General features: G+C 33.7%; 1 protein-coding gene across 5 annotated transcripts in view; it reads left to right on the top strand.

Moving 5' to 3' along the window:
• Positions 1 to 7,086, top strand: part of LOC118186486 (uncharacterized) — a 299,034-nt gene extending 291,948 nt beyond the window's left edge. For all 5 annotated transcript variants that reach the window (XM_085822586.1, XM_085822585.1, XM_085822589.1 and 2 more), the window contains exon 2: positions 5,275 to 7,086. In XM_085822586.1, coding sequence (XP_085678712.1) covers positions 5,302 to 6,852 — 1,551 coding nt within the window. In that variant the 5' untranslated portion in view covers positions 5,275 to 5,301 and the 3' untranslated portion in view covers positions 6,853 to 7,086. The remainder of the gene's footprint in view (positions 1 to 5,274) is intronic.
• Positions 7,087 to 12,700: the final 5,614 nt, after the last annotated feature.

The following is a 12,700-nucleotide window of genomic DNA, read 5'->3' as shown; positions in this document are numbered from 1 at the left end:
TAAAAGCTTTCTCCAAAAGTTTTATAGAGATCTTCCTCTCCACTCTGTTAAATAAGAAATAGCGAAAATTTTCAACCCCTCATTTCGTCGTGGGGCTTCCCACGCTGCTGGTTTCACTCATTCTGTATAACGGTGTTAGACACCTGGGTGCCTTGGCACAGTGCCCTACCCCATGTCGAATAAGACTTTAAAATTTCGAATCTTACAAAAAATAACTTAATAGGGATAAGAAGTGTTTTTCTTTTGAATATGTTATTGAAAATTTAAAAGAGATTTAGTAAAATTAAACTAGTAATGACAGAAGGAAGCTGTCGAGCTGGTGGCCAAACGCATAAAAGCAAGTGCAATATCACAAAGAAACAGTATTTTGTAATGAAAACATATACATAGAATAAATTATATGTCGAAAAAAATAATACTATAAAATTTAAAACAAAGGAAATTCTAATTACATAGAAAACATTACGTTTTCAATATAATAGATAGGTTTATTATGGCTGTAAATTCTTATTTCGTCGTTGTTAAGGGTTATCATTCTTACATTAAAGTTGTTTTCTAATTGGTTGACAGATTTTGAATTTTGAGTTGACAGATTTTCAATTTTTCATGAATTGTGCTATTTCTAACGTACCACGGCAAGTTTTTAATCTACTGTAGTATACCGTTTCGTGCTGCTTGTAACTGTTTTCTATTACAGGCATAGCACAGCACGAGACCTCAGAATGGATTTATAAATGAGTAGCTTATTATTTATAAATAGAACGCTATTTTGGGCAAAACGCTACTAATGTTTGTAGAGTTATTAGGTATTGTTTGAAAGCAGGAGAGATGAAAAATGAGCAATACTTTCCCCGGGACTCCAACCACGGACCTCTCGAATACGCTTCGAGCGTGCTGACCACTACACCACGAAGGCATGCTAAGAAGGCGGGATAAATACCTTATATATTAAATTGGAGTGTGCTTTGTGGACTCAAACCATGTTGTCGCTGTGGCCGAATTTCGGCTTTAGACTGGACATGATTGTCTTAGTGCTTATTTGTTTAAACTGACTAATTCACCTCAATGTGTTCTGTGTGACTCACGACAAGACATGACTGCTGTTCATCTGGACTTGTGTTATGCAATAATGATTTGGATTGTATTTTAAAAAGTATTGAAGAGCCGTTCGCCTAATGACCTGATGGTCAATAACATGGTATTTGTTAAATAATAAAAATTAAAAGCTGTATATACATTTTGAGACGTCGATAACATAACACGAAATTAAATTATAAATAAATATTATTAACTAATGGAAGTACCCGATGCCAGTTAAGTTACATTAAATTAATTCTCTCTCATTATATCAGCAAAAATGGCACACAATTTTATTGAGTTTTCGTTTTTCTAATCAAATGATCGTAAAAGCTCAAGTTCCATCCAGTATTTCACTTATATTCAATTTTAGTCGATTAAATGTGGGAAAACATTTATCATAATTAATCAGAAAGCAATAATGCGAACAAACACACAAACAGACACATCCTTCCTTATATACCATATATAGATTTTGTAAAACTTACAAATTTTTGATTAACAAACTTTACGATTTGAAAGCGAGCAGTAGCAACACTTTTCGAAATAAAGCATTTTTATCTCCAACGCGCCAGATTGTTGCCACTCCGAAATATGAGTGCGAAAATTAATTAAACTTTCGGAGTTTTTAATTAATACCTCGGCTGATTGAAGTCTTACGCAGTCGAAATGGCTTCCCACAAATTTTTGGAACCGGGAGTAATGCATTTAATGTTTGGCAATGCTATTTTCATTTCATTGTAAAACTTAGACATTTTTTATTAACAAACTCTACGATTTGAAAACGAGCAGTGGCAACAGCTTTCGAAATAAAGCAGATTTTCATCTCCAGCTTGCGAGACTGTTGCCACTTGGGAAAGTGAGGGCGAAAATTATCGTTTTCGGAGTTTTTAATTAATATCTCTAATTTTAGCTACTTTTTTTTTTTTTTTTTTTAAAGTGGACATCGACTTTTTACAGGACCCAGAAAAGAATCGTAGAGAGTGTGGCTACGATAGCTATAGTACTGACTGAGTTATTAGAGGGCAAACAAACAGACTTTCTTCTTTATATATATAGATTAAGGAATGCGAATGTAGATCACTCTTTTTACTATTTCATTTTACTCTCAATGTAACTCAAACTTTACGCAATAATTTTCAGTGAAGTTAAATAAATCAACTCATTAAATTAATCAAAAACTCCACTGTACACAATGTTTCGGGAAAAAACATTACTACACATTAAAAAGCCGCCTAAAACGTAATAATAAATTACGCCAAATTTAGTTCTAATGAATGCAGTTCCATTTGATGCGATAAGCAGAGCGCATGCACATACAGACAATTTGGTCGCTCTTTTTAAGTCGCAGGAAAACAGAAGGAAAGAAATCTTTCCCTTTGATCAGCTAAATGCGTCTTTTATTTGCGTTTTGTAATATAAGATAACATTTAAAGCAATGTCTTGATTTTTCTCTATTTATCTTTTGTTCTTCAAAAACTGGCATGATTGTGCGACACCTGACTGGGAGTCAAAATACTATGAAAAAAAAAGTTAACGTATTTTAAAAAAGTCTTATAAATATTTGACAAAATTTTTACAATTTGCGTAAATCTTCACCGAATTCGTTTATTCTAGATTTTTCATGAATACTTTTGTCACAAAATAAGATCTTGAATAGATTACCTCTTAGTTGAAAGAAACTAATTTTATCTAATAATAAAATATTTTATCTAAATATTAAGAGTTGTACTTGAGGGCTTGTTTTTAAAATTTCAAATAAACAATTTCAGAAATATTTTAAAAAAAAGCTGTCATGATTTAAAATTTTGTTCACTTCTCCATTATAACAGGTGAGTACAGTCTCAGTTACCTTGAATAATCCACGTTCTAATTTACTAGGAATTTTTTCTTCAAATTTCTTGTTACAGCGTGGGTAAGCTTTATTTAACAGATTCATTACGTTTTAGATCCCTTTCACGAAAACCATCCAGATTTCCTACTGCAAGACTGAGTTCAAAAACATATCCCTCCTTGTCAGATGTAAATATAAAATAACTAAGAATTACAATTAGGATTAATTAAATAAATTTCAATTTGTATTAGGGGCAATATTATATATACTCGCAGCTAGTTTCTAAATCGTATTCCTTATTGCTGAAACTTAAACTACTAGCTTTTATTGGGTTAGTAATTCCAATTACTCTATCAAGGTACAGAAATATTTTATCTACAGTGAAAAATATTGAAGTGCTTAAATTTTTGGTACAAAGGTTAACAGCTCGAAACATTTCCCATTAAAACACTTCAAAAGAATTTTTTTTTAAAGTGAGAAACTCAGATGACTAAAAGAAAACTCTAATTAGAATGCAGATTCCAGTTTAACACCTGAAACTAGAGATATATAACGTAGAATAATATATTTAAAAGGAGCTGTTCAAAATCGAAATCGGTGACAGAGAAAAATTTGATTTGATGTTACTTCATCGTAAATTAATGTCATAAGGAGATTCGTTTATTTATTTAATAAAAAAAGATTTATTCTGAAGGTAGCTGTGCATTTATTTTTCTTGATCGTTTGCGCACGAAGTTTGTAGTAAATAGTTCAAGCTAAAGGCAATATGTTGCATTTTGCCAAAATCAAAAGTCGACTTACCTAAAATAATAAAACTTCTCGAATTGTTTAAAAAAGGAATACATTTTCTTCGATGTCATGATCAAAGTTTAGTTGATAATTCACAGTTATAATCTTTTCTCCATGATAAATCTTTTGTTACTTATGTTACTTAAAGAAATTTTTAGATCTGTAGTAATTACAGTACTCAGAAATTCTTAAATTAACTTTACCATTAAACTTGACATTAATTTAACGGCTCTAGAAATGTGTTCGTGTTATTGATTTTTGCTTAACAAGTGCACTACAGTTTTTGTATTGTAGAAAAGCACGAGCGGTCTATCTACTTTTAGGAAAGAGATGGCTCCGTAGAACTGGCTCTTGCTCATGTTATGCATATTAATATTCACCAAATGCTTAAATGCTTCCAGCCATTTCGCCTTGATTTCAACCCTGGTCTACTACACGTTACACATGGGAAAAACCATTAATATGTCCATGCAACCAGCCATTGTTGCAATTCGAACGTCGCACCGAACTATCAGTGTTCAGCGATTTTACCGCTCGGCCGCTGATGAGCTGATGGGCTTTATTATTTTATAACTATTAAAATATTTAATACAGGTATTTTAAAAAGGTCCACGGTTTAATAATGTTTAAATTTTTTTATCACAGGGCCGTAGTTATAGAGTGTAATAGAGGAAATTTAATATTTTATAGTACAAAATAAGTAGAAATATAATTTGTTGAGCCAATCAGCCATCTTACCGTCAGAATTATTTAATATACTTCAGCAAAATTTTATAATAGGAAATTAGGATTACATATATTATTGTAGAGGAGAGAGGTGTTAGGATTTTTTGATGCTAAGAGACATGAAAAATAAGCAATGCCCTCGCCGGGTCTCGAACCACGGACCTCTCGAATACGCGCCGAGCATGCTGACCACTACACCACAAAGGCATGCTAAGAAAGCGGGAGAAATACCTTATAATATGATTTCTACTAAGTAAAACCATTATTGAAATTTAAAAACATCAGAAAGTTTCAAAAACCAGGTTTATGAAATGTGAGCATATTTTGGTAATTCTCTTTTATAAGACATGCTGACTTTCAAAGCTTTTTTCCTTCTAATCTAATGAAATATCATTTTATGTCACTTCAAATCAACCTTTTCTTAATTTTTCCCAGCAGCTGATAGCGTTTGAATCGGTTCTTGATCATTTTGGGGGACATATTTTACATATAACAGAACATAATGAATATTTTTAATTATTAAAAGGTTTAGAAGAGTAATGGGCATCTTATTCTTATTCAAGCCTTTCGCAAAAGGATTATATAAAAATTTTAATTTTAAGTTTTTATACTAAAACGTGCTTTGAGACTACAGTAATCGTAATATAAAAAATGTCGATTATTTGATCGATTTCTTAAGCTGTCACTGTGGGTTTGTAGCTAATCATTGAAAAGATATTTATTTTTTCAGTATCTATAAAATACTCAATATATATATGAGACCTTTTTATTGAGTAATGCTTTTGCATAAGTAACTTCCTTCTGTGCGTTTTTCAATGATTTCTCATTCCTCTCTTTTTCATTTGCAGGTTTCAACTGAATGCATTGGCTGAGCTATGAAGAAAGGATGCTTGGGAAGGAGGGGATCTGTATTCGAGAGAGGAATCCTTTTCTTCCTTGTTCTCATCTGGTGCTCCAAAGGGAACTGCTTTTGTCCCTTCAGGTGCATCTGCAACGAGGACACCCTAACAGTATGGTGCGATGGGGCAGGGCTGGATGTGATTCCCATCACCCTGAATCCAGTACTGCAGGAACTGCATTTGAATAGCAACAAAATCAAGAGCATCGCTGCTTCTTTCACAGTTTATCATCACCTCCATTATCTTGATATGTCCCAAAACTTGCTGACATCACTTGGAAGTGATAATTTTGCGGAACAGAGGGAGCTGGTGGTGCTGCATCTCAACAGCAACAAGATATCTTCCTTGAAAAGTAAAGCTTTCGTGGGCTTATCCTCGCTGAAAATCCTGCGTCTTGATGGCAACCTTATTTCAGACATTGCCGATGACTCTTTTGAACCTTTACATAGTTTAGAAAACTTAGATCTTTCCAGGAATCGCATATCCACATTATCCTCTTCTGCCTTTTCGGGGCTGATCAACTTGAAAGAACTGTATCTAAGAGATAACAAACTCACCCGTGTCCCTTCGGAATCTTTCCAGAACATTATTTCTCTGCGTAGCTTGGATCTGGGAATGAACTTCATGTACGTCGTCCCTAAAAACTCTTTTCACTACTTGCGTCATCTTCAAGTTCTCAGTCTCGACGGCTGTGGTATTCATATCATCGAAACTGGTGCCTTTCTCGGACTGGATAGCATTGTGTCCCTTTTCCTTCAGGACAACGAACTTCAAAATGTGCCTATAGACGTCCTTATGGATATCCCATACCTCCAAGAACTACATGTGGGTCGTAATAAGTTGCAGAGGTTGGGTCCCAATGACTTTCGAGGCCTGCGATCATTGAAAACCATAACCGTGAATGGAGAGGAGGAACTCGAAGTCATTGAAAATGGGACCTTCGCGGATAACCATCAGTTAGAACGCCTTATTATAAGCCACAATAAAATCTTAAATTTCGTCGAACAGGGAACCTTCCGCGGGTTGGAAAACCTCCGATTTTTGAGTCTCAGGGGTAATCAATTCACTACATTCCACGAAGATATGTTATCCTGGGACAAGTTGGAGGTTTTTGACGTACGTGATAATCCCTTAACATGTAACTGCAGCCTCATGTGGTTATGGCATCTGTTGAAGCGCGAGAATTTTACATCCTACAATGAAGACGTTACGAGAGTGCGCTGCAAGAACCCCCCTACCGTGAGCGATCAGCTCCTGACCGACATTGAGCCAGCGGACCTGGACTGCGAAGGTCGATCGCTGAAGCAGATCCTGACGATAGCCGTTACTGGCGCCGGAGTCCTTCTGGCAGTCATTGTGATGCTCGGATTTTGGCACCGGTACAAATACGCGGCCAAACAGAAGAGCAAACTGGGTCAGAGCAAACGAACACTTTATCAATACGGACAGAACTCGGAGAATTTTTCGCCCATCCTTTCCCAGATCGTACAGCAGCCTTTTAAAAGTTCGGCCATCGCCGAATTATGATAATGTCAAAGCAAGGAAAAAAGATAAATCTCCTGTCATACTCCCGATCTCAAAGAAATACAAACTAAATCTTCTCTCCTCTTCTTTAGATTTGCCGAGAACATTCGTGAAGAATTTGAATCGGAAGAGATTACCTAATTCTCTCTCTTTCTCTCTTTCTTTAATTTCCTTTAAATTTATTTATCTTGTTATTCGAATATAATCGTATCAAATAAAAGTTTTCTATAGCGTGAATCACATACCATCTATTCTTTATTGTATGAATTATTTCCTAACACTCAAATTTATCTTACGAATCGATGTTTCATTCAGCTTTAATAATATTCAGTTTTAAGTTTAAATTTTAAAACTTTTCAATTTTTCGATCACTGTATTTTCTTTTTATCTTTTAGAATTCATTAAAAAATATATGTGGAAGGTATAATTTTAACATATTTCAGTGTATTATCAGGCAGTAAACATTGCTTATCACCGTAATTACTTTAAAATTATTCTTTCAAAATATTTCGAGGCTTGTTCAAGTAGATATTATATCTTAGAATTTATATTTAAAGAATGCAGTATTGTAGCAAAATCACTTCTAACTTTTCATTACTCACACATACACACGCAGTCATATACATATGTATATATATGTGGGTGTGTGCAAATTCTATAATTCAAATATATAGAAAATGTTTATGCATCACATCATCGAATAGAGAATGTGTAAAGAATATCTATATGTCTTGTCATCGAATAGAGAATTATAGAAAACTCGAGAATATATGTATCAGTTATACATGTCTTTTGTTAAAATACAAACTAATTTTAATGTTAAAGATTTTTAAAACGCTTGCCTTTTGGGGTTTAAAGACAGATTCTAAGTTTTATTATACAACGGGGTAGTAAAGCATACGGAAATTTAAGGCTTAGGCAAAGTTGAAGTGAAAATTAACGCAACTTCGCAAATTTTCTTTTAAATAAAACCAGTTAAGAAATAATTACAGCTATTAGGAGCTATATTGCATGGATTCTATTCCACAATATTTCTAAGGAACTTTGTTTATGTTTGTATGGCATTATTATTATGGGTGTTATTTTAATCCTAAAAATAGTCTTATGTGATGAATGAATTCCATACGAGATAACTGCATAGAAACTTGGATAACTGCAATGACAAATCATTTTGTGACCACAAAGCTCTGGTGTAATTTTTTTTTTTTTTTTTTGACAGATGTAGATGCTTTCGCCAGTAACAGCACCTTCTATGAATATTCAGCCAATTATTTGCTTGGAAAATACTGTACATCAGACAGCAATGATTTACACAGATAAATACTATATAATATGAAATGCAGGCTTCCATGCTGTTAATATTTTGAATCGCATTTATTCACGGAACCATTAAGTTGAAAATATCCTCATGTATAAGCCAGATAACTAGATATTTTTTGCTGATTTTTGTAAGTTTTTATTCTTTACTTTCAATTATTAAATTTGAAAAATCTTAAGAGTGTATTGTTTAGCTTTCATGCGTATATGTTATGGTAAAGCGACCGAAAGCTATCTACGTAAGAATACTGATGTGGCAGCCCAGACGGTATAGTGGTTAGGAAAGGTAAACCGCTGAGTTGGCTTCCGAAACAGGTATAGATATATCCATGCAGAATTGGTTACCAACTCGGCGGGAGTCAACCACTAGCTACCAGGCCGCAGCCCTGGACAGCCCCGGCTGAGCAGACGACATTTATAAAATGCAAAAAAGAGATATACATATGCATACAAGGCACTAGAAGAAGGGTACAACAATATACAAAGAAATATATACATGTGCATACAAGGCACTTGAAGAAGGGTACAACAATGTACAAAGAAATATATACATGTGCATACAAGACACTTGAAGAAGAGTACAATCAAAATATATGTGTATACATATAAATACAAACTCAGATATATAGTACACACTTACATACATAGATATTCCGAAACAAATAAAAGTATACATACTCTCACTCATATTGATATATACACCCATACATATACGTTATCGTGATAGTTAAAGTTTACAAGAAGCATGCCATCGAGGTACACGTGATCCTTAGTATGAATTAGGTACCATAAATAAAAGATATAAACATGTACAGATACATTACAGCATTCAGATACAGTACGAACTTTATGTATGAAAACCTGGCACAGCATAAATACAAAATTACATATTGTACACACATATCACATATTCTATTGCTGACCTATTGTACTAGCTTATATAGACTTTTATGACTACTATCTTCCAGTGTCAGAAGAGTAATTGCTAGTACAGTAGTCAATTATTGTTTTCATTTTCCGCTGGGCAACTCTGTTACTTTGTTGATTCTGGAACCAATTTGGCCAGAATCTGGCTCCTGGTTGCTTGAGGCTGTTAAGTGCTGTGTGTGGGCAGGAGAAAACAAAATGATCTGGATGACCCTCCTCCCCACATTCACAGTTACCATTCTCTTTCAAGCCAGTAAACCTGTTTACCGAGACCAACTCGAGGACCAACTATTCTGTGTTCAGCAGTCTTACTCATTTGGCTGTTAGTGTACTCGAAGTGCCTATCTATGTCCATTTCTTACTGAAAAATCTATACCTTGTACAACTCTGAAGATTCATTATTTTTTTAAGTAAACTTCTTAACATTATTTTTTGAAATAAGCTAATATACTAAGCTGTAATGGAACATTTTTCAGTGAAATTAATAGCTTTCAACTATTTCTGTAATCACTCCACATTTCTGTCTAACATAATTGTATTTATTGGCTGATCATGCACATTTTAAATGAGCAAAAATTTTCAGTTGTCTCAAAGCTTGCAGTTTATATCTGTCATGCACATTACATGACTTCCTTGTTCGGTCAGATAAATTATACACACTTTTTACTACGCTTCATTTAAACTTATTTCCTCGAATTATTCTAACTTAATAAACGGATTCCTCAAGGCATGTTTAAAATCACATCAGAAACTGCAAATTTTGAAATTAAAAAACCTGGTTAGTTTTTATCGTACGGGAGTCAAATTTTTTGCATTTTTTTTTTCATAATGAGTATAAAACGTTCCTAAATATAAGTATAGGAAACGGGAGACTGCATTAAAGTTTAGATTTCGTTATTTGCCCAAAATTATTTTTTAAATTGATATTTTCATCATTTAAAACACTTCTGTATTTTTTCTGCACTTCCTTTAAACTTTTTTCCTCGAATTATTCTAACTTAATTGAAAAGGACATTAAATTTGCAAAATTTTGAAATTAAATATCCCGGTTAATTTTGCCAATTAAAACAGTGTAATTCTGTGATTGGAAGTATACGACTACGACGAACACTAGAATGAAGTTTCTAAGGATTTCAACAATAGAATAAATTAGACAACTGTTTACCACAAACTGAATTTTCCCTTCTTTTAATCTTAGTTCTTGATCCTGCCGACGATGGTTTAGAAACATAGAGAGGTTTTATTGTTACACTGATCACAAGAACAGCCTTGTCGTTTTTTAAACATTTCAGTGTTCTAAATTTTCCCATTATTCGCATTTTTTTAAATTTTCTGATGGCATTTTAGGACTAAGTCACACGTTATTTGAATTTTTGGCTTTTTCCCAATAACCCTCCTATTCCCTTATCAGAATAAATTTTTCTGGCATTATTTGATTAAATTGTTAGACAAATAGCCGGTACAAATAATTGACCATTTTGAGCTCAATTACTACGACGTTTTTCTATTCACACATATCGTTCGCCAGCTTATATTTAAAGCTGCAATATTATGGCTTTCTTTCCACATCTGCTTAGCCATACTTCGAAAACAAAAACTCTTGAAACCGAAAAAAACTTTGTTTCGTGTTTCAATACGCTTAATGAATACATGATCATTTATAATATTGTTCTTAATACAGTCTTTCAAATTCCTTTTGAAATTAATTACAATTTTCTATAACTTTTTCTTTGCAGTTTTAGTTTTCCAAGCCCATCAGCTGCCAAATGGTAAAGTCACTGAACATTGGGAGTTCCGACCTAGGTTCGGTTTTGGCTGCATCGGCGATTTCGTAATTTTCCTCGTTTGTAACGCATATACGAGACAGTTTCCCTTTAGAAAACGTTATGGGGCATTTTCTCCATCCTTTCCACATTCCTTCTTGTCGTAACCCTTTCCACATTCCTTCGTTTCGTAAGTGTTAACACGCCCGACCCGTTTTCAAGAGGTTCGGAGCTCGAATCCCGGCGAGGGCGTTGCGGATTTCTTCAGTTCCATGTCTTCGAAAAAAGCTCTAATGACTTTAAAAAGTCATTCACGAAGGCATCCTTTCCCTTATATATATATTCCCAATGTAACTTGCTATAATCTCAATAAACGAATAAACCAATAATTTTACACCTCACGATATATCAAGTCAAAATTTTGAATGTACATTTCGTATGCATATGGATCGGAACGAATAACTCAGGTTCACTGTAACCGAATGCTTATCTATTTCACTATATCCGAGTTAATGTACTATTTATGCAGTTAATCTATTTTAGACTACACAACATCCTCAGTCAGGATGAGGAATCGACAGCATTGTAGTCATTACTAAAAACTTTTGAATGCTTCTAATAATTTTGCTTACATAGTTTTAAGGACAGTTTTGGAGAATATGATTAAAATTCATGATGCTTGATAAGCTGTATGACAAATAAAAGCACTGCCTACTCACATTAAAAATTCGATCGTTCAACTATACTATGTTACCTTAAAACAGGAACTTCAAGGTCGGTTACAAGTCACCCGACTTGCCTCGTAACCATAGAAATACCCACTGAAAGAGATGTCCGTGTCGATTAATTTGTAATTCACCCAGTCCATTTAGTGTGCTTCGCTTCAAGAAAATCGCGTGAATGAAAGATGATTTGAATTACAGTTTCAGTATGTGGCACGGTGTAGAAATGCCTATTTTAAATAAGAGACTATAGTGGTTGCGGAATTGTGTAGGAAACACTCAGAAAAAGCTTCATTTTCTTACAATGTTAGGTTTCGATTTAATGCTGCTAAAAGCTGAATCATTCAGTGTTATGCAATTACTGTGAATTAGCAATTCAGTTAGCTAAGAAATTAAAGTTGTCACCGATAGTTCGCCATTGTTTCTGTTTCTGGCAGTTTGCACTATTTAACTGTTTAAAACAGTGGTTGGCAAACTGTGGCTCGCAAGCCAAATGTGGCTGGTTGACTCCTTGAGTGTGGCTTTTCCACAAAATAGCACATACGGGCCTGGGCACGTGAAAGCAAGAAAATCTTGAAAATACTACAAAAAGGCCGTCAAATTTTACATAAGAATGAAAACAACTGAAAACATATCTTCCAATGTTATTTCTAGGAACTTCTATTTGTACCGATTTCGGCGTTTTGATAATACTGATTATATAGCAAACTGTGCTGTCGTATTAATTGTCATATGTCAAATTTTAACTAACGAAAAGCTTTGAATTAATACAGCATTCAATGGCAACTTTAACTTGAATGAGAAACCAAATAATGTAAAAATGAAGTTGAAAATGAATGTTGTAAAATGAAACCAAATAATGTAAAAATATCAGGATTTTTAGCTTCTTAGATCTTTCAAATTTGAAGTTTTTTTCCAGTATCTGAATTAAAATTTTTCCTAGAAATTGAATTTAGGCAGCATAAAATACATAGACAATGTTTGTGTTACATTAAATATGAAAAATCTTTATACTGGAAATGTCTAAAAACTAAAACCTGACATATTCTGACATGAAATTTCATTTTCACGTTATTTGGTGTTTCAAGTTAGAACTGCTATTGCATTGATTCTAGTAAGATT

This window comes from Stegodyphus dumicola, chromosome 8 (assembly GCF_044657685.1).
Source record: "Stegodyphus dumicola isolate Sdum_Otavi_A_Nest chromosome 8, ASM4465768v1".
NCBI classification, from domain to species: domain Eukaryota; kingdom Metazoa; phylum Arthropoda; class Arachnida; order Araneae; family Eresidae; genus Stegodyphus; species Stegodyphus dumicola.
Note: the sequence above shows the minus strand (reverse complement) of the source record. Positions and strands in the feature narration are given on the sequence as shown.